Here is a 21,899-nt window from a genome sequence, read left to right on the forward strand (position 1 = left end):
CTTGGGCCCCCGTGGGAGACCTGGAAGAAGCTTCAAGTTCCTGGCTTCAGATCAGCTCAGCTCTGGCCGTTGTGGACATTTGGAGAGTGAACCAGCAGATGGAAGACCTCTCTCTCTGTCTCTGCATCTCTACTTCTCAAATAAATAAATATATTTTTTAAAGAGTCCAAATAATAATCTTCCTTACAGTTCATAGAGCTTTTATATACAGTACATTAATTTTAGCATATTAAAGGAAAGCAGATAGTTTCTTACTGTAATTGTTTTTAATAGTAAGGCAGATTAAAAAATCTCACTAGGCATCAGATATTGAATGGCACACCCTTCAGACATGGTTTTGTAACTAGAATTGTAAGGAGTGACTGCTGTGTATCTGAAGCATTATTAACTTGATTCTGGAACTATTATATGATGTAGAGTAAACCACTCAATAAATATTTGTTACCTGAAGAGAATAAAACACTGACAATTATTTTTGCTATCACTCCTTAAAAAAATGAGCAAGAAAATTAGATGTTCAAATTTAATTAATATCGAATTCTCTCAAATATATTAGTAGTTCTTTTTACAATAGATTTTAGGTACCTAAAGACTATTTTCAAAGAACAGAGAGAGAGAAAAAAAAAAGATGATTAAGTAGCATTTTTAGTATTCTAGATTGTCAGCTTAAGAGCACAAATATAAAGTAAAATAAAAACAAGCAGTGGAAGAAAAAAAGAAAAAGAAACTGAAAGAAAAAAAGTATGCGAAGTGTAGGGTCCACTAATACTTGTTTCTGGAGTACTTAGTAGTAGGTAGCTTTTTTTTTTTTTGACAGTCAGAGTGGATAGTGAGAGAGAGAGAGACAGAGAGAAAGGTCTTCCTTTTTGCTGTTGGTTCACCCTCCAATGGCCACTGTGGCCGGCGCATTGTGCTGATCCAAAGCCAGGAGCCAGGTGCTTTTCCTGGTCTCCCATGTGGGTGCAGGGCCCAAGCACTTGGGCCATCCTCCACTGCCTTCCTGGGCCATAGCAGAGAGCTGGCCTGGAAGAGGAGCCACCGGGATAGAATCCGGCACCCCAACTGGGTCTAGAACCCGGTGTGCCGGCGCTGCAAGGCGGAGGATTAGCCTGTTAAGCCACAGTGCCGGCCAATAGGTAGCTTTTACTTTTGCTCAAGTTGCAAAAGACATGGGAGAGAGGCCAGAGTCCCTCCTTCCTGAAAGTACAAGCAATAAATGAAAACTTTAATATAATTACTAAACTAACTCATTAGATTGCTAGGTAGCCTTAGTTCCACAAGCATACAGATTATAAACAAATCTGAAACAAGATAACTGAATTAATTTTAAGTTTCATAACTAATATCAGCCTAGCAGAGATAAATTTCATGACAAATGATACAGCAGAAGTCACAAGACTTTAAATACAGCGGGAAAAAACAGTGCAATGCACTTCTACCCCCCCCCCAGAACAACAAAGAAGTAGTATTTTGTATAAAAACTGATGTTGTAATGAATCTTATGAGTATATGCAAATACTCCTTGTTTTCTAATAGGGCTATATCATGAATTGAATCCATCCCAAGTTGAAGCACACCTAACTTAGCAAACATGATAGCTTTAGCAATATTCAGCCCTTAAGGGTATTGGTTGTTTCCTCTCATGATCTTCATGCTGACTGAGAGCTGTGGTTGCCACCACAAAATGTTCAGCACTTTGAAAAGAGAATTGTACTGTATATTTCTAGCTAGGGAAAAGACCAAAATTCAAATTGTACTACATATTGCTTTTGTACCATTCTAAAGCTGAAAATGATTAAAAAAATCAGGGACCATTTGTGCAATCTGCTCAGTGACTAAATTCCAAGAGACCAGCATTTTGGATGAATATTAGATAAATAAATATAAAAGTACTTAGTATTAATAATAATATAGATCTTATCAGCATTAGAACAGCAGAGAAAATTATATGCAAAAATTTTTAAGTTACCTTCTCTAACACTAAAAGGCATAGTTACAACACCATAAGCGCTTGGTACACCATATAAACAGCAGATGAAGTCAGAGAGATAGTCTAATACACTTAGATCATGCTCCACCACAATGATGTACCTGAAAATCAAAACAGTTCTTTAACTTTCAAATTTAACACAACAAATACAATCAGCTAAAAGTCTTATGTAACATCTTGCTAAAGTTACAAATTTCAGGAAAATAATTAGAAAAAAAGATGTGTATTAACCATATTAAATCAAAGTCATAAAGCATTCTCCATGTTCACATTATCAGTGCTTTCTTTTTTTTCCTAAACAGTTATTTACTTATTTGAAAGATGGAGTTAGAGAGAGAGACAGCAAGAGAGAGAGAGAAAGCAACCTTCTGTCTGGTGCTTCACTCCACAAAGGGCTGCAACAGCCAGGGAGAAGTCAGGAGCTAGGAGCTTCTTCCTAGTCTCCCTCATGGATGCAGGGGGCTAAGTGGGGCCATCCTCTGCTGCTTTCCCGGGCACGTTAGCAGGGAGCTAGACAGGAAGTGGAACAGCATCTCATACTGGTGCTGGTTCACATCCTGGCTGCTACATTTCTGATCCAGCGCCCTGTTAATGTGCCTGGGAAAGCAGTGGAAATTGGCCCAAGTTTTTGGATCCATGTACCAACATGCGAGACATGATGAAGAGTGTGGCTCCTGGCTTTGGCCTGACCCAGTCTCCATAACTCTTTCAAATAAGTAAAAATCTTAAAAAAAAATTAAAAACATAGTTTTCCTAAACTAAAAAGAAAAAAAAGCAGTTCACATTTAAGTTCATTCATATATATGAAAAAAATGTGTTGCTAATAAGAATCATTTTCTAAAATAAACTTTACAAAGTAGAAACCACTGTTACAGATTTAATCCAGATAAACTGCTGGAAGAGTACACAACTGTATTATGTAGTAAGCCCTGAAGTTGCCGTATCCCATATTAGCAGCTTCAGGAGATGCACAGAATCCTTAACCTGAGAACTTTCAATGCAAATGGAAAAAGCAAGGGATAGGAAACAATAACAGAAGGCTACATGGCAAAACATTATATAGATAATTAAATCCAGTGAAGGCCAGAAAGGAAATAGGTTAATGCATAATGGAACACTTCATAAATTAGACAGGATATGGCATGAACCTTAGATAGCTAGATTTAAGTGAAATGAGAAAAAAGCACTGTTAGCTTATATGTAGACGCTATTAGGAAATTAACAGTCAAAGCCTTTCACGCTGTACTTTGTTCAGATTCCAAGTTGGTTCTCAATCTTTAAAAAAATTCTTCTAGACATCTCAAACACTAACTTAACATGCTCGTTTCTTGCACAAATAAAAATTGACTATAATTTTATTAATAGGATCATCATTCTACACAAATTCATTTTATTCTTATTCAAACAGTGTTTACATTGTTAAGTATGTGTACATTTTTTCAACATTATCTTATATGTCAATTCATGCTTTACCTTCTCCCCTAAATCTGGTTCTGGCTTATTGTAATTATTTCAATATTGCTATAGACTTTGGACAAAGCTCCTTTTCTTTAGGCCCTTTGGTATGACTCTCAATTCCAAAAAATGAAGGGTAATTAGACTTTCTTTAAAGACTTTGCAAAGTTTCAACTACTATCTTTCTGTTACTTCAGTTGTATAAAGAGAACTCTAATACATAGATTTCTTCTGAATCAACTTCTTCATTTTTGTCAAATGCCTGTCACTTAGTAATTTTAATTTCTAATTTTTTTGGGCTTTCAGACATTTACCTATTGCGTGTTTGTAACATTAATTCTCAGGGTTCTGAACCCTTTTATTTTAAATACTATTTTACAGTCTCCTTTAGAATCTCATCTGAAGTTCCTAAAGGTTTGATCATATTGTCTTGTCTGTCTGCTAACTTGTTTCTTCCATAATTTGTAATCCTAGATTTGAGCTCAGGATCATAAAGCCTCACCTGCTAGAATCCTGTGCAAACAGAGTTGAAAGCAGAGTGGTTTTACGGCTTCAGTTATGCATCTTTGGACTAAAAACTCCAGGACCCGTTTTTATGCTACTTCCTTACCTTAAAGGGTTCATATACTCCACTGGCTATATCAGTTTCAAATCCATAAGCCATGTAAGTTACTGGTCTGTGAATAGAGATCTAAATGGGAGTCATCCCTTCATTCCCAAGTTGCTCAGTGAATGACCTTTCCATACAACACCAGGCAGTTTGTTTCCAATTTGTCCTTTTGCTGATAAACAGTCCTTTGACAATCCAATAAAGGACTTGATACTTATGCCTAAGTGGGTATTAAAATCCAAGGCCTATTTAAAGTGAGCAGCAACATCCAGATAGCCCTTACCAACTCTTTTCTTTACAGCTCTTGCTTTGGTTTTTGATTCCTGAGTAACTATCTGTGGTACAGCTAGTTAAGCCGTGGCCTGCAATGCTGGCATCCATATGAGTGCTGGCTCAAGTCCCGGCTGGCTCCATTTCTGATCCAGCTCCTTAATGTGCAGGGAAAGCAGTGGAAGGTGGTTCAAGTAATTGGGCCCCTGCAGCCTATGTGGGAGACCTGGTTGGAGTTCCAGTCTCCTTGTTTCAACCTGCCCAGCCCTGGCCATTTGCAGCCATTTGGGGAGTGAGTGGATAGAAGTTCTCTCCAACTCTCCTTTCAAAAAAATAAACAAACCTCAAAAAATAAAAATTCTGCAAACTACAGAAGCACCATATATAAATAAAGGGTGTTGTGATTACTGACTAGAGGTTATTAAGAATTCTGTTTTGCTCTGTAAAATTCTAAACCAGAATTACTCTGGGGAAGTCCATACATGTTCAGTATTTATTGTGTATGTGACTGAGAGGAGAGAGGATGTGGTAAAAATTAAAGACTTACTTTCTAGAAAGACATACATTATATGGAAAGTTTGCGTAAGATTTCAGAGTATTTCTAGGTTCCTTAGAAAAGGGGTGTTAATAAATAAATGAGAATCTCTGTTCTACCCAAAGGCAGATAAAATCAGGTGATAACTAGAAACAAGATGGAAAACATGAACATGCATATGGCATCAATAGTCGCAGTGTTTAATCGTTAGAAATTTGTAAAAGTACTCAAACCAAGGAATATTCTAGATTTGTACTTACCTATCTGGGTTTATTAAAGATCGTATAGTAATAGCAGCCTTTAATCGCTGCTTGACATCTAAGTAACTAGAAGGTTCATCAAACATGAAACTGAAAAAAAAAAAAAAAAAGCAAATATAATTTTGAGACAAATATAATTCTAGTTGTTTGTTATTGGAAGACACAGTTATTACCGATTTAATAACAAAAATTGCCTCACGTATAGTCTACCACTACAGTAAAAATGTATGTATTGTTTGGAAGTAGAAGGAAGGAAACAATTATGCAGGACTGTGTTTTTACCAGACACAGGGAAAGCTTTCCAGAGAATAACTTAAGAAATCAGTACCTTCTCATGAAAAATACTGATATAATCTGAAACAGTTCAGAGCTTTTTCCCTTAATTAGTTAAAGTCAGCTGCATAAAAGCAAAAGCCTTTTGCACAGAATTATAGAACAACTTGGGGAGAAGGGTGGCGAGCACTGGATGCCAAAGAAGAAATATGGAAAAAGACTGTAGCAGTAAATAGCTGAGACAAGAGAGGTACTAGAAGGTAAGAAGGAAATTCGCTGTTTCTCTGTTTCTCCTTTATGTGGCATGCTGCCTTCATCTCATGTTTTACTTGACGTATTTATAAAGCTTGCCGAGCCTGTACAAAGAGTTTGTCTTAAATAATGTCTTTAACATGGAAAAAGATAGCTTAAGTCATAAACAACTGATTTTATATTAAAAGCCTTTGGAACTTCATATAAATTACTTATCTAAATAAATGATAGCTTTTCCATCTGCAGGAATGACAGAGAAAATATGTAGTACATGCACATTTACTTCAAAGACTCAAAATTATAGAGTTTGATACTATTTCTATTAATTTTTTTCAAAACTACTGCTTTTATGAGCAGCATTATTAATAAAAACTTGGAATAAGAATTAAGATATACAAAAATTATACAGTAACGTACATATCGGCTTTCTGTATGCAAACAACAGCACAAGCAAATCTCTGCAATTCTCCTCCTGAAAGATCTTCAACATTTCGTTCTTTTAGGTGGGTTAAATCTATAAAGAACATAGAGGCGTTGTGTTCAATGTTATTAAATTTTATCTTAACTCTTCCGGGCAAAAAATAAGCAGACTAAGTATACCTAATCTAAAATGGAATATTTCAAATCTCAGTTTTTGCACTTTGGAATATTTACACAGACTTTACCGGCTTAGCATCTTTCATCCAAAAATCAGACTAATGCTGTGGCACAATAGGTTAGGCCTCTGCCTGTGGTGCTGGCATCCCACATGGGCAGCGGTTCAGATCCTGGCTGTTCCTCTTCCAATCCAGCTCTCTGCTTATGGTCTGGGAAAGCAGTCGATGACCGCCCCCAAGACCTAGTGTCCCTGCACCCACAGGGCACACCCAGAAGAAGCTCCTGGCTTTGCACTGGCCCATTTCTGGCTGTTGTGGCCCTTTGGGGAGTGAACCCTCTCTCTGTAACTCTGCCTCTCAATAAATAACAGTGAAATCTTAAAAAAAAAAAAAAAGAAAAATCCACAAATTGGAAACCTTTTTTCTGTCATGCTGGTCTTCACAAAAAGGGGCTTTGGAGCATTTCAGATTAGGGTTGCTCAACCAGTATCACGTGTCACCACTCTGGGCTTGAATGACATTTCATTTGAAAATTGTATCATGTAAAAATTATATTAAAGAGTGTATTTCCCATTTATTTCAGTAATCCAAATAAAAACGTATACCCTATCATTTAAATTCAAGGCCTATTAAGATACATAATACACACAAAATAAACACTTACCAAGCTGTTGACATACAATTGCCTGTGTCTTTGTTTCATCCTTTCTGTCCAAAATAGACCCCACTGTTCCCTGTCATAATGTACCAGAAACAATTACTATTATTTTCCTTTAATATTAAAAAGAATCACAAAGTCAAACAAGCTACTTTGATACAATCTTTTAAACTTCCACCAATATCTATAGCACATATTCCTTCTAAAAAGCAAAAAACTGACCTTTGCAGCCTTGGGAATCTGATCTACATACTGAGGTTTGATAATGGCTTTCAGGTCATCTTCCAGAATCTTGGTAAAGTAATTCTGTAACTCAGAGCCGCGGAAATAAGTCAAAATTTCTTGCCAGTCAGGAGGATCCTAAAAATATACATATAATTATCTGAATTTCAATTATTAATACAATTGCAAACAGGTGAATCTATGTTATACTATATAGAACATATATCCAAGCTGAATACTTCTAACTTAAGATTGGTATGCCATTATCAAGGTATAGCAACCCATAACCATTTGGAGACAGAATTTTCACTTAGGTAGTACTAACAGATCTTAATTAAAAATGAATAAGCTTCATGTATATAGTTTTAGAGCACTAATTCTAAAAATAATCTGGAAAATAAGAACATTTAAAAAACATTACATATACACCCCTCCCAACCTTATAAAATTGGCCCAAGACACTAATTTTTTATAAGGTTATATAATACATACATCATACTTTCCAAGGTTTGGCTTTTGCTTCCCTGCTAAAATTTTTAAAGCAGTTGACTTTCCAATACCATTAGTTCCAACTAATCCCAAAACTTCACCTGGACGAGGGATAGGTAACCTGTTATAAGCATACAACAATAATAAAAACAACTCAGAAGAAAATGCTATTATCAGAATCATGTATTTTAATGCACTTGCAGTTCACACACATCCACCAACAAGCTAAGAAACATATGCAGATATTATTGCCTATTAGAAAAGAAAACCAGCCAGATTAACTTAAATTGTTAATTGTTAGATATGCATCCATGACCAATATTACTCCAAATTTTACTTATTTAATTTCCATTCAAAATCCATTCTAAAGTAACACTCCTCCTTTTACATATAAGGCTCAGTTTTAATGTACAACAAAATGCTTTGGTACAAAATTCCATAGCAGGTGCAGCCTCACACTGTCTTTTTTTTTTTTTTTTCTGGCCTGCCATTTACTTACAAGGAGAGAAGTGCCAGATCAACCAGAAATATTCCACTTCATTCTCCCTGCTGCAGCAGGCCCCTTAGTGCTGGCAGGTTAAGAAATACTTTTTTATTAGTAAAATCTAGACTCCCAGATTAAAAATAGTAACATTTGGCAGCTTAAAATCTAAGAAAGCTAAGAATTTATGTATGATTTAATAATATGTGTTCAAGGTCAGAGTGATATTCTCTGTAGATCATTTAAGGACTAAGAAAATCAGGTCTGGTACTGTGGTATAGTGGGTAAACCAACTTCCTGGGATGCCAGCATCCCATAAGGGCGCCGGTTTTTGTCTCATCTGTTCCACTTCTGATGCAACTCCCTGCCAATGTCCTGAGAGAGCAGGGAAAGATGGCCCAAGTGTTTGGGTCTAGGCCACCTACGTGGGAGATCTAGATGAAGCTCTTGGTTCCTGGCTTTGGCCTATTCAGTCCTGGCTATTGCGCCCATCTGGGGAAGGAACAAAAGGATTGGAAGATCTCTCCCTATCTCCCCCACTCTCTTTGTAAATCTTTCAGACAGATGACTAAATCATATTTAAAAAAAAAAAAAGAAAAAAGTAAAGGCAAGTTCCCTTAAGTTACTTTGGGGATAAGGTGGTATGAACAACAGTAAATAACAGGCGTATATCACAATCACCAGAGATTTACTCAATTTATTGAGAATCACACCCTATGTCCATAGATTATGGACATAGATTATGGAATTCAACTGGGCTGAAACATGGGCATTAGTTTTAAAAGTCACCAGGGTTAATTTCAACTGACAATACAACATGATTCTTGATCATGTTAGGCTAATGTAATTCCCTTTGGTGCATTAATAGTATCATTTTGTTTCCACTTTTACATTTCTCTGAAAATTCTAAATGTATTTTACTCTTAACTTGACTGAAGTAAAGAGGAATGTTGACTTGAATATGTACCTGTGAAGTTTGAAGGCATTGGCACAATACCGATGTGTTGTTTCTTTTTCCAAGTTGCTTGGTAAATTGACAATTGATAAGGCGCCAAAGGGGCATTTCTGTTATTTAAAGTAAAGAATTAATTTTGTATTAATTTGTAGAAAAACACACATAACTGAATGGATAGATTGAGAATATTTTTTATAAGCAATCTTCAAACATGGGAGTTTCATAAAGAAGTGAAATATTATTTTTTTTTCTTATTTACTTAAAAGTAAAGACAGTTCCTTGAAGGCTAGAATTATTGACTAATGTGATATTCCCCTAGTGACTGGCACTGTAGACATTTAATGAATGTTTAATCCTTAATGAAAAACATTAGAGGTTTGTCACTTTTTTTTTAATCTAACAGAGAAGGCTGAGACAAGACAAAAAAAAGATCACCTAATGTATAATTCCATTTTCTATCAACAACAAATACTTTCCCTTTATCTTCCTTTGATTATTTCTGTCCTTGCATTCTTCCTTTTCCATCTTACAAACTGTTCAAGGTCATGGATTGTATATTTTTTGGGCTATTCGCAGTCTAGCAATAACTAGCATATTCATATTGACCAAGGATTCATGTTTTTCTAATGGGTCTTCATATGAAAAAGATGCTTCGATTCTGAGTAAATTCACACTAACAAAGAGGCAATCACAGGAAAATGTATCCAAATAACATCTGACTATCAGGTAAATGTACAAGGAACAAGAATGACAAGAAGAGGAAGGGCATTCAAGAGTTGGAAATTTTCTCAGAAGTACAGACAACTCCAGAGATACATCGAAAGAGTATAACCTAAGATTAGAGATCTATTTAGCGGACATGTTCAAGGAACACAGGGACCAATTCAAAAGTCAGTATAGAGATTGCAGTGAATTTTCATTTTAAAGTAATAAGAATATACAGAATTAAAAGCACCAAATAAAACCCCTTGTTTTCTAATAAAGTGATTACCACTTCTACCAACACCATTACTTATTCACAAATTATACTTTTCTACCAGTGAAGTTACCTCCATCATTTATAGAGTATCTTTTTTTTTAAATTTTTTAAAAATTTATTTATTTTTTTATTTTTGACAGGCAGAGTGGACAGTGAGAGAGAGAGAGAGACAGAGTAGAGTATTTATCTTCTTTACATCAAAGTACATAAATGTTTACTGGCTGCAAATGACTTAAGCTTCTCTAAATCTACAAGAAAAACATATCTACTGTTCACATGGGGCATCATCAGAAGGTTCGTGGAAAATGCATATTACTAAAAACCTAGGTTATGAATTTCAAAAATTTTTGTACCAAAATAAATTTATCTTTTAATCTCATTTTCCCATTAACTATCTGAAGCCCCCTTGTATATGAGGTAATTAGTTTTCAGGGAGCATGCACTATCCTTGCACACCTGCACCTTGTCCCCAAATTTACGTTGTTAGTACGTTCTTAACTGCTAAAAAATTTGGAATCTCAATTTTCTACAGTAGCAGATATAAACAGATGGCATATTGCTCAAAATCAGATTTCCAGCATGTAAGACACAGGCAAACATTTAACAAGTGATTAATAAGTATCTGTTAGGGGGCTGGTGCTGTGGCATAGTAGGCCAAGAGTCTGTCTGTGGTGCTAGCATTCCATATGGGCGCCGGTTTGTGTCCCTGCTGCTCCTCTTCCGATCTAGCTCTCTGCAATGGCCTCAGCACCCGCATGGTAGACCTGGAAAAATCTCCTGGCTCCTGGCTTTGGATCGGTCCAGCTCTGGCCGTTGCAGCCATTCGGGGAGTGAACCAGTGAACGGACATTTCTCTCTGTCTTTTCCTCACTCTGTCTGTAACTCTACCTCTCAAATAAATAAATCTTTAAAAAAAAAAAAAATCTGTTGGAAGGAATGTTTCCTGTTTTTATTTTCAAAACAACAGAAACTCCAGATATCTGTGAAATCCTTCTGGATATTTAACCAATTATTTGGAAACCAAAGTAAAATATAGCTCCTGTGCTTCCGATTTAGCTTCCTGCTTATGCGCACCCGGGGAGGCAGCATATAACAGCTCAGGTACTTGTGTCCCTACAACCCATGTGGGAGAATCCAGCCTCCTGGCTTAGCCTATCCAGCTCTGGCTGTTGTGGGCACCTGGGGAGTAAGCCAGAAGATGGAAGATCTCTGTCTCTCTGCCTTTCAAACAAAATGAAAACAGTTATAATATGGTCAGAATATTCAGGTTATAAATTTGATCTAATAAGTGAAATAATATCATTTACCTTAATACAAATACCACAACCAATACAAAGAGTTTCAGAAATCCATGCTATTTTGCTCTGGGGTGTAACCTCTATGCATAATTTTCCTGGTAAAGGAAAAGATACAATTAAGTCATTTTCCCTGATACTTTTACTTTTTTATCATTGTTATTTAGGTGATGGTGGTTCCAAATTTCTACACAGAAGCAGATTTTCAAAAATAATGGCCACAGAAAGAAACACATTCACTACAATGTCTTAAATCAGTGCTTTCTAGGGGGCATAATCCTCAGTTTTAAGTTTATTACTACTTTCATGAATATCCTTATCAATAATTAGGGAGATGACTCTCATGCATAATTTATTTTGTTTAATTCACTACTTAAATATAGCAAATCTTAAAATGTGTTTATTTTTAAGCTGATCTGAATGTTTAATTAATAGAACAAAAATGCCTTTGAAATGGTAAGGTATACGACAGAATAGACTCAAGTTAGGTATGTTGGTGAAATTCAAAACAATTATGTAGTCATCTTTTATACAAGTAAAAACTAAACTTTTTTTAGGGATATTAAAAATGGAATTTCAAATGGTATGGGAGACAGCAACACATAAAAATCTAAAGTTTCTTTTAAGGTGCATTAAGTCTGTATCTTATAAGTACATGTAAAGTAACAATTACTTAACATAGCCCATAAGGACTACTAACTACCCTGCATTGCTGGAAATGTATTTAATCTTCTAAACACAGCATAATAAGTTATTCCTATTACGTTCTTTATTCTTTCTTAAGATGTGAACATTTACAATTTTTGATAGCTCTTCCCTCATGACTTATAGTAATTACTGGACTATGCAGAACAGCAAAGTCTCAGTAGACTGAACTCTAGTTTGATCTCACATTCTATGAACTATTAAATATTGATACAGTCAGTCCTACATATCTAGGGGTTCCATATGCATGGTTTCAACCAACCAAGGGTGGAAATATCTGGGGGAAAAACTGTCTATACTGAACAAATACAGACTTCTTGTCATTATTTCCTAAATACAGTAATGACCACTATTTACATGGCACTTGTATTGTATTAGATATTATTTGTAATCTACAGATGAGTTAACGTATATAAGAGGACAAGCAGAGGAAATATACACATTCTCTGCCAATTTATATAGGGATTTTTATCACTATACAATTTATATCACTGGATTTTGCTATCTGTGGAGGTAGAGGTAGAGGTAGAGGTACGGGTCCTGGAACTAATACCTCCCAGATACCAAAGGATAAGTACACTGTATATGATTTGGTTTTGTTTGATAAAATTAGTTCATTTAGTCACAAAGCAATAAAAGAAATTCAGAATAAACTCTGGATTTCTACATTTTATTATTCAAGAAACTAATGGGGAAAATAGAGTATACGATAAACCCCAAATAAAACTATTAAATTGCTTTCTTTCAAAACCTATTATCCTTATCAACAGAAATGGCTTACCCATTCGAACCACAGGGCAACTCTTTTTGCACTCTTGTCGACATTTCTTAGGTTTACACTTGTCATGGTTGACAATAGCAATTCTCGTTAATTTGTCCGCCATAGTTGTAAGAAATTAAGAATATCCAGCTTCTATTAAAAGAAAAATAAGCAAAATTATGGCAAATTCTATGTAATTAGTTTAGAGAAATAATTCATAGATATAAAAGTTATGAGGACATTAATGATCATTACAAGTGGATGACATAATGATCTAGAAAACAAGGCTTCAGAAGAGTAAAAACAGTACAATAGTCAGGTAAGGTTGAGAAAACAAAATTCTGCAAATACATCTTAATATAAGGACAACAATCATATATAATACTAATAGAAAAAGAGAATATTTAGGAGTATACTTAACAAGAATATATACTTAGGAATATACTCAACAAGATGTGGACATATGAAGAAACTTTCAAAATACCACTGAATACTATAAAATATTTCACCAAATAAAATGACATACTATCTCAATTTTTGTAATAAATAATCAACATCAGAGATTTCAATCTCTGCTGAATTTATATATTTAATCTAGTCTGATGGGGGCAAAAATAAATCAGACAAATCAAACTGGAAACTCTTAGGGAAATCAAATGAATTAATTGCATCCAGGAAGACTGAAAAAGAGCAAGGGAAGGAGAAGCTTGCACCTGAAAGATTAAAATAAACAGAAAAAGATATAAGGCCTCAATAATTAACAGGTATCAATGTTTGAATACAGACCAACAAAATAGCCCAGACACGAAAACTAACACACATGATAAAGATGTTTATATCTCCAACCTCCAAAGCAAGCATTACTTCATGTCTTATCTGACTATAATGACACAACTGATGGAGATGGCCAAAGTTAATGTTGTAATCATGTTGAACAACTAGAAAAAGTAGAAGCTGCATTTTCTGGAAACTTGTGACATGGCTAGAATTTATTTTAATAGCAATGAAATTAAAAGGAGACCAAGTAACAATATGTATATGCTGTGTGCACTTTTAAAGCTTTTATATGCGTCTTGCTACATAACAGTATAATCATCTATACAGCACTAAGATCAAAGTGAACTTCAAAGCCTTTACCCATATTGAGCTTACTGAGCAGACATTATTTTCTTTAGAATGAAGACTGGATAATCCCTTACCGTGTTATAGTCCTCCAGTTTATTCTGACACGAAATGAAAAAACTCGAAATCAAAGACTATACATTTACAAACACATCTTGCTGGCTTTGTTGGCTTCTCTGGACCTTGAACAATGACTTTTTTCTTTCTTTTTTTTTTTTTTGACAGAATGCTTTCTTAGAAGACCCCTTAAGTTTTTCTTACACCCATCAATATCTTTAGGTTTGGAGTGGAATAAGAGAGCTTGCTCCTTAATGGTGTCCCAGACCATTTATTGTCAATTCTGTCACTTAGATCATCCACTGCTTTAGTAATTTACTGACCATCAGATCATTCCTCTTCATTCTTTGAAGACTTCAGGCCTGGGCTAATTTTTACCCTTTCTTTTAAACTCTTCATACAGTTCTTGGTGATTTCTGTGTGCACATGGTTGATTCTTCTATTAATAGCCTGCCCTCTCAATTTGTTAACTCCTTTCCTCCTATACCCCTCTGTTCTACACTTCCAGACACTCATTTCTAGACTCTCGCATTACCCATAATTATAATCCTTCCATATAACCTCAATTTCAAATAACCCAATCTCCAACTAACACGCCTATCTTTTCAGCTCACAACAACAAAGCAACTATTTTCCCTTCAAATTCATCATTTCAAATGGTACCCTTATCCCAACCAGCAAACATCACTCAGCAACCATAGAGGACCAATTCCAGAATCCTCTAATCTTCTCCTTGGAGGCTCAAGTCTGTTATATAAAATGGTATAGTTTTAGCATATATCTGACACAATCCTACTGTATATGTACTTATAATAGCTAATATTGGGGTTTCCTTATAACATCTAATACTTAGTAACTATTTTATTGTTTAGGAAATAATGACAGCAGAATGTCTATACAGCAGAGATGCAAATTTTTTTAGATACTTTTGATCCATGGTTGACTGAATCTGCAATGTGGAATATGCTGATACAGAAGGCTGACTGTAAATACTTAAGATAATTGTTAAGGAGAATGTTTGAACAATTCTCCCTTCTATCTTTCACATCATTAATTATTCTATTAGGTTACTTCTGTGAGAATTTAAGTATTTTATTTTCTGACCTCATCATCTCCCACTGCTTGATTTCTCCTTTACTCCGAAGAGTTGACTATACTCAGTATCTCAAAGTCCTCTCTCAAAGTTCTTGCTGGAACCGATTTCAGGCTTTAGTGTCCACCATTTCATCAAAACATGGCCTGCCATCATTGTTCTTCACAGGGCTAAATCAAATGGCTAATTAACCTATCTACTTCATCTGACACAAACTATGCCCTTTTCCTACCAGATAAAACCCCTTTTTTAACTTGACATTACAACAAGACACTAATCTCCCCCCCCCCCCCCCCCATTTTCCTGGTCACTCCTCCTCATTCCTCAGCCTTCTAAATGTTGAGAGAATTTTTGGTCCTGGGGGCGAGCATTGTGTCCGCAGTGGGTTAAGCTGCTGCATGTGATGCCAGCATCCAGTATAAATGCTAATTAGTGTTCCTGTCCCCGGTACTCCACTTCTGATCCAGTTCCCTGCTAATGGTCTGAGAAAAGCAGCAGAAGATGGCCTAGGTGTTTGGGCCCCTTCCACCAACATGGGAAACCTATAAGAAGCTTCTGGCTCTGGCTTGGCCCAGCCCTGGTCATTGCAGCCATGTGGGGAGTGAACCAGCAGATGGAAGATCGATCTCTCTCTTTCTCTCTCTCTCTCTCTGCTCCTCTCTGTAACTCTCTCAAACAAAACAAAATAAGTCTTTAAAAAAAAAAAAAAAGAGAGAGAGAAAAAAGTATATATACTCATCCCTCAAGTTCTATAATTATCTCATGGCTTTTTTTTTTGACAGGCAGAGTGGACAGTGAGAGAGAGAGAGACAGAGAGAAAGGTCTTCCTTTGCCGTTGGTTCACCATCCAATGGCAGCCGCGGCTGGCGCGCTGCGGCTGGCGCACCGCGCTGATCCGATGGCAGGAGCCAGGTGCTTCTCCTGGTCTCCCATGGGGTGCAGGGACCCAACCACTTGGGCCATCCTCCACTGCACTCCCAGGCCACAGCAGAGAGCTGGCCTGGAAGAGGGGCAACCGGGACAGAATCCGGCGCCCCGACAGGGACTAGAACCTGGTGTGCTGGTGCCGCAAGGCGGAGGATTAGCTTATTGAGCCACGGCGCTGGCCTTATCTCATGGCTTTAAATTCAACTTATACACTGCAAACTTCCAATTTCTTTTCTTTTTTTAAAAAAAGACTTATTTATTTGAAAGGCAGAGTTGGGCCAGGCCAAAGCCAGGAGCTTCTTCCAGGTTTCTCACATGGATTCAAGGGTCCAAAGACTTGGGTCATCTTCCGTTGCCTTCCCAGGTGTAATAGCAGGGAGCTGGATCAGAAGTGGAGCACCAGAGACATGAACTGGTGCCTATGCGGGATGCTGGGTACTGCAGATGGCGGCTTAACCTTCTACACCACAGTGCCAGGCCCAAACCCAATTCTAGGTTTAATTAGGACAACTCCTCTTAATCCTAAACTTTTATCTACCTGCCAATACATCCAACATTTTTCCTCTGGAAGGTCTAGTAGCCATCTTTCCAAGTGAGCTCCCAAAATCCACACCAACATTCATTTCTCTAGCAATCCTACCTGTTCGTTAAATGATAACTTTACCTTTCCATTTTTCGGGCCCAAAACCTGGGAGCCATCTTTCATTTATACTCCTTAACAGAAAATCATATTGAATTTACCTTAGAAATACATCAGGAATCTGACTATTTGCGATGATTCTAGTCATCATTATTCTCTTACCTGCATTACTCTAATAGCTGATTAACAGATCTCTGCCTTTATCCTGTCTCCTACTCCTCCCTCATGTCATTCTTCATCCTCCCTCATGTCATTCTTCATTTTTTTTTTTTAATTTTTTGACAGGCAGAGTGGACAGTGAGAGAGAGAGAGAAGGGTCTTTTTTTTTTTTTTAATTTTTGACAGGCAGAGTGGACAGTAGAGGGAGACAGAGAGAAAGGTCTTCCTTTTGCCGTTGGTTCACCCTCCAATGGCCGCCGCGGTAGGCGCGCTGCGGCCGGCGCACCCCGCTGTTCCGATGGCAGGAGCCAGGTGCTTCTCCTGGTCTCCCATGGGGTGCAGGGCCCAAGCATTTGGGCCATCCTCCACTGCACTCCCTGGCCACAGCAGAGAGCTGGCCTGGAAGAGGGGCAACCGGGACAGGATCGGTGCCCCGACCGGGACTAGAACCCGGTGTGCCGGCGCCGCAAGGCGGAGGATTAGCCTAGTGAGCCGCGGCGCCAGCCCCCTCATGTCATTCTTAGTACAGGAACCAGAGTAACTCTTTGACTGAGTAAGCCCAAGCACGTAATTACTTAAAATTCTGCAATGGCTTCTCTTCTAAAATTTGAGTAAAAGTCAGTTCTTAACATAACCACGAAGCACTGATCAGCCTCTGCTAACTTTGTTCTCATCTCTAGATAATTTAGCTCACAGCCACACTGTCTCCTTGTTGTTCCTCGCACACTTTATGTATGCTCTTGATTCAGAGTTTTGGCATTTTTCTGTTTCTTCTGACTGCAATATTATCATCTCTAGAAAATTATATGCTCACTTACTGTCTATTTTTTCAGTGAGGCTTCTCTAGTTATACTACTCCAAAATACACCCAACTGCCTTTATATCACTCTGTCCTTTTTTTGATCTATTTTTCTAGGAAATCTACTATATGATATCCACATACATACACTGCATATGTATCAGAGTGTTATGAATGTATTTATACACACACACAATGCTGTGTCTCCCTATACACTTACATATTGTTTCCCTTAACCAAAAATGTACTCCATCTCATAAGAACCAGGATTTATGTTTCAGAGGCTAGGTTAGTGCCTAATGTATAAGAGGAGCTAAAGAATTTCTAGTCAATCAGTGAGAAAGTGAATTTAAATATAGTCAACAATTTTCTTATAGGCTATAACAACTTCCAAAAATTTTCCATCACCGATATTTTATGTTCAGAGTTCACTAAATTGTGTTCTAAAACAAATAAACGAATCACCCAAGGAGACTATATATTCATGTAATTAACAAAGAGGCTTACTCCTTTAAAAACCACTCCAAGTCTCATAAGGATTAAGAGAAAGAAATTAAGTGACTCAAATTACTACAGAACAGCTATCACACTAAAAATGACAACTTTACTCAGAATGTAAGATTCTTCACTTACCAAGCTTTAGAGTAAAACTGGACAACATGCATTCTCATTTAAATACTGAATGTCTTTCTACAAATTGACCAGTAAATGAACTCCTTTCCAGGGGGTAAATCTTTTATCATGAAATTGCTTAAATTTTATTTCTGCCAAATAACTAAAATATTTCATCTAGTTTTCCAAACCATTTTAAAAACCAAGAGATTGTAAGAGATGATTTTTTTTTAATATCTTTTTTTTGACAGGCAGAGTTAGACAATGAGAGAGAGAGAGAGAGAGAGACAGACAGACAGACAGAGAGAAAGGTCTTCCTTTTTCCGCTGGTTCACCCCCCAAGTAGCAGCAGCTTTGGCGGGCGCGTTGCGCCGATCCAAAGCCAGGAGCCAGGTGCTTCCTCCTGGTCTCCCATGCGGGTGCAGGGCCCAAGGACTTGAGCCATCCTCCACTGCCTTCCCAGGCCACAGCAGAGAGCTAAACTGGAAGAGGGGCAGCAGGGACAGAACCGGCGCCCCAACCGGGACTAGAACCCGGTGTGCTGGTGCCGCAGGCGGAGGATTAACCTAGTGTGAGCTGTGGTGCCGGCGTAAGAGATGATTTTTACAGAAGAGTAAAAATGTATCAGTGGTGGTTAATAAAGTGATATAAAAGTGATAAAATGCATTTGAGAAAAATATGGATTCATTGTAAAACTGTTAATTGTATAAGCAGTATTAATTCCATTTCCATGTTGGTTTCAAGAACTGAGGTAAAGGGGGTTCCCTACTTTCTTTTTCAATGGGAAACAGGACACAATAAAGTGAAAGAGATGATTATACAGAATTCTGGGAACGAGGATTTGAAGCTATTTCAGATCTGAAGACAAACTGTTCAAAAGCACATACTCAAACAATGACTCTCAGTGTCATTCTTCCAGAAGACAGTGAAAAAGGAAGTGAGGCATACACAGTGAGCATCTACAGTCTAAAATCAAAATTATTGCAATACAGTGTAGAAGTACTAATGGTGCCTGATAGTGCATTAAATATTGTCACCTATAGTTACTGTGGGCTATTAGTCTTTTAAAACACTTATAATAGGTTGAGAGTGGTGCACAATTCTGAATCAAAATCTTTCTCTTCCCCTTCCACCATAATTATGTGAAGTGTTCTTCCTAAAAGAAATTTTTAAACACAGGAAAGAACTAAGTTTTTCACAAAACTCAAAAAGAAAAGCAGAAACGCCCCCTCCCAACCGTTTGTTTCAAGTACAGACAGAAGCCTTTGGTTACAATGACAGAGTATTACTAGCAGGTGATGGGTACAGAATGAATATTTTTGGTAAATTAGACAAATAACTGCAACACAAATGCCACCATCAAAAATGCCCATTTAGCAGATCTGTGAAAAGGAGGATGGAAAAAAAAAAAAAAACTGTCATGACAAGCTATTCCTTACTCTAATGGACTTCCCATCAAAAAGAGAAACACGTAGAAGCCCTGAAGAGTCACCTGAAGGTATTCTGAGTAGACACCAACCTTGATCTTAAGACCCTTAAGACACAACAAATGGAAAATCGGGTAAGTTTCCAGGGGAAAAAGTTTAGGGTGCTATGCGAGCGAACCTATACGCATTCAACCAGACAATTACTTGGGACAACCGCAGTTATGCCCGCATACACGTTGCTCTAGGAGAGTGCCGTTTGGCCATGTCTATAAAAGCTTGGGAGTGGATGAGCAGTATTCGACTTCACGGCGGCAAGATGCCATGACTCACTCCGCAATCATCAGAAAGGTTTAGCAAAAGCTGCGATTTCCCACAACCGCACGAGCACACGTGACAATATTCCCATTTTACAGTGCGGCCGGCCGTGGGGGTCCGAGGGGCTGCTGCAAGTTCCGCAGGTGCGGCTCCACGGTGGGAGCAGGGTGAAGGGGCAGTGGAAGTGGCCGAGGGGGAACCTCCCAGGCGATGGCACCCGAGTCCACGGCCAGGGTGGCAGGCCACGGCGGCAGACAGCTGGGTTGGGTGGAGGAGAAGCGCGAGGCGCCCCGCGCTCCGGGTGCAGCCCGCACTCCGGCGGTTCCAGCTGTCCCACCGGAGCCGGCTGCCACGCGCCGCGGCCGCCACCTGAGGCCTAACCAAAGGCTCTCGGAGAACGTCCCCACAGTCTTTCCAACGTGACGGACGCCAGCTAAACGGTCAACCCCCTTGGGGCTATTCACGTACCTGGAGAAAATGATCCCCCTGTGGAGGGGAGCGCAGGGGCCGAGCGAGCGCCTGCTTCCACTTCTCAGCCACACGGCGTGTTCCTACGGCCACCGGCCAAAATGGCGGTGCCCAGCCGCCGCCTCGCGCTAGCCATAAGGGCCTATTGCGCGCGCGCGCGACAGAACGCGAGGCGGAGCCCTGGAAGTAGGTAGAGCCAGGCGCTGTTGACGTCATTGGGCTGCGACCCAGTTCGACGTCATAGGAGAGCCGGGCTGTCTTAAAAAGCAGAGTGGGAGTGGCGCGGAGCTGCAGGAGGTCCTGAGAACCGGAGTTGAGGCCCGCGGGACCTGGAAGCTGTAAGTGCGTGAGTTTTTTTCCCGGCGTGGAGAATGGTCCTAGCAGAAGTAGATGCGTTCTGCTCCCCAGTGTCTCTCGCTTTTTGTGCTTGCGGTCTCCTCGAGACCAGTGGGTCAGGAGTGAGCCTTGGGCATTTTAGCCCGCCGTGGGTGCGCAGCGGGACCCGCCGAGTCTGATCCGCCCACGGCTTGCTGAGGCGTTCCCTCTGCCCTCGCTCCCTCTGCACTGCTTGGCCAGTTCCTCGAGGCCAGGGGCCCAGCCTTCCCGACCTCCGTGTTTTATCCACTTGGTGGCGTCCAGCCCTAAGTCCACGGATTGATTCTGTCCCAGTGTAGAGATGGGCTTGTCTGTGTGTGTGTGTGTAACAGGACGTTCAGTTGGTAATGGTGGTTACGAGGTTTAATTGTCATATCCTAGGCCTTACTTAACTTGCAGACCGAATCTGTTCGTCTGTTTATTCATTCAGTACGTTGCTTCCTGAGCATTGAAGTCTCAGGCCTTTCTGAAGTTTGCATTCCAGTGTCAGGTGCTTCTGTGACTGCGGGGAAACAATTTAGGAACTAATGGAAGGTGTCAAGGAGATGCTTCATAATCCGCAGTAGCTTGTATAGTAGTGTTCAGGAACAGTAAGTTTCCAATCTTGTTTACAGTCCGAGAAAAACTTTTTCATGTTTGCATAGACTAAGATTAACAAGGATGTGAAAAATGAAGTCCACCTTTTCAAAAGAGGTTAGCCAGTTCTAGACCTTGACGCCATTTTTCTTAACTTTGCCTTCTATGTTAAGAGCACATGCAAATGAAACTTTTTTCTAAAGATTTATTTATTTATTATTTGAAAGGCAGAGTGACAGATAAAAGGAGAAAGAATTCTTCCATCCTCTGGTTCACTCCTCAGCACTTCTATGGTATGCCAGCATTGCAGGTAATGGGTTAACCTGCTGTGCCAAGATGCTGGCCCTGCAAATGAAACTTTTGACAACTAGTGAGGATATATGATTTTTCTTTGCATCTGTTAATGAATATTTAAAATACTTACATGTTCCTGGAATAAAACTATTTCAGGCTAGCATTTTTAAGGCTAAAACTTATCTGGAATATTTGCTCTTAGAAATACAGAATTGCACAGTGTTGTATAATTAAAAATTGGCAAGTCAAC

The 21,899-nt window shown here is 38.6% G+C and overlaps 2 protein-coding genes across 3 annotated transcripts in view; one reads left to right on the plus strand and one right to left on the minus strand.

Annotated features, from left to right (window-relative positions):
- The window catches only part of ABCE1 (ATP binding cassette subfamily E member 1), a 33,649-nt gene extending 13,093 nt beyond the window's left edge, over positions 1 to 20,556 (minus strand). The window contains exons 1-10 of the mRNA XM_062199549.1: positions 20,405 to 20,556; positions 12,807 to 12,938; positions 11,333 to 11,418; positions 9,059 to 9,156; positions 7,614 to 7,731; positions 7,122 to 7,259; positions 6,906 to 6,975; positions 6,063 to 6,159; positions 5,121 to 5,210; positions 1,970 to 2,091 (exon numbers count right to left, since the gene is read on the minus strand). Coding sequence (XP_062055533.1) covers positions 1,970 to 2,091; positions 5,121 to 5,210; positions 6,063 to 6,159; positions 6,906 to 6,975; positions 7,122 to 7,259; positions 7,614 to 7,731; positions 9,059 to 9,156; positions 11,333 to 11,418; positions 12,807 to 12,909 — 922 coding nt within the window. The 5' untranslated portion in view covers positions 12,910 to 12,938; positions 20,405 to 20,556. The remainder of the gene's footprint in view (positions 1 to 1,969; positions 2,092 to 5,120; positions 5,211 to 6,062; positions 6,160 to 6,905; positions 6,976 to 7,121; positions 7,260 to 7,613; positions 7,732 to 9,058; positions 9,157 to 11,332; positions 11,419 to 12,806; positions 12,939 to 20,404) is intronic.
- An 82-nt stretch (positions 20,557 to 20,638) lies between these two features.
- The window catches only part of ANAPC10 (anaphase promoting complex subunit 10), a 142,638-nt gene continuing 141,377 nt past the window's right edge, over positions 20,639 to 21,899 (plus strand). The window contains exon 1 of one of the 2 annotated variants that reach the window (XM_062199550.1): positions 20,639 to 20,742. The gene's annotated coding sequence lies outside the window, so the exon portion shown is untranslated. Of the gene's footprint in view, positions 20,747 to 21,899 lie in introns of both variants that reach the window. The other variant, XM_062199551.1, reaches the window with a different exon arrangement.

This window comes from Lepus europaeus, chromosome 8, assembly GCF_033115175.1.
Source record: "Lepus europaeus isolate LE1 chromosome 8, mLepTim1.pri, whole genome shotgun sequence".
In the NCBI taxonomy this organism is placed as follows: Eukaryota; Metazoa; Chordata; class Mammalia; order Lagomorpha; family Leporidae; genus Lepus; species Lepus europaeus.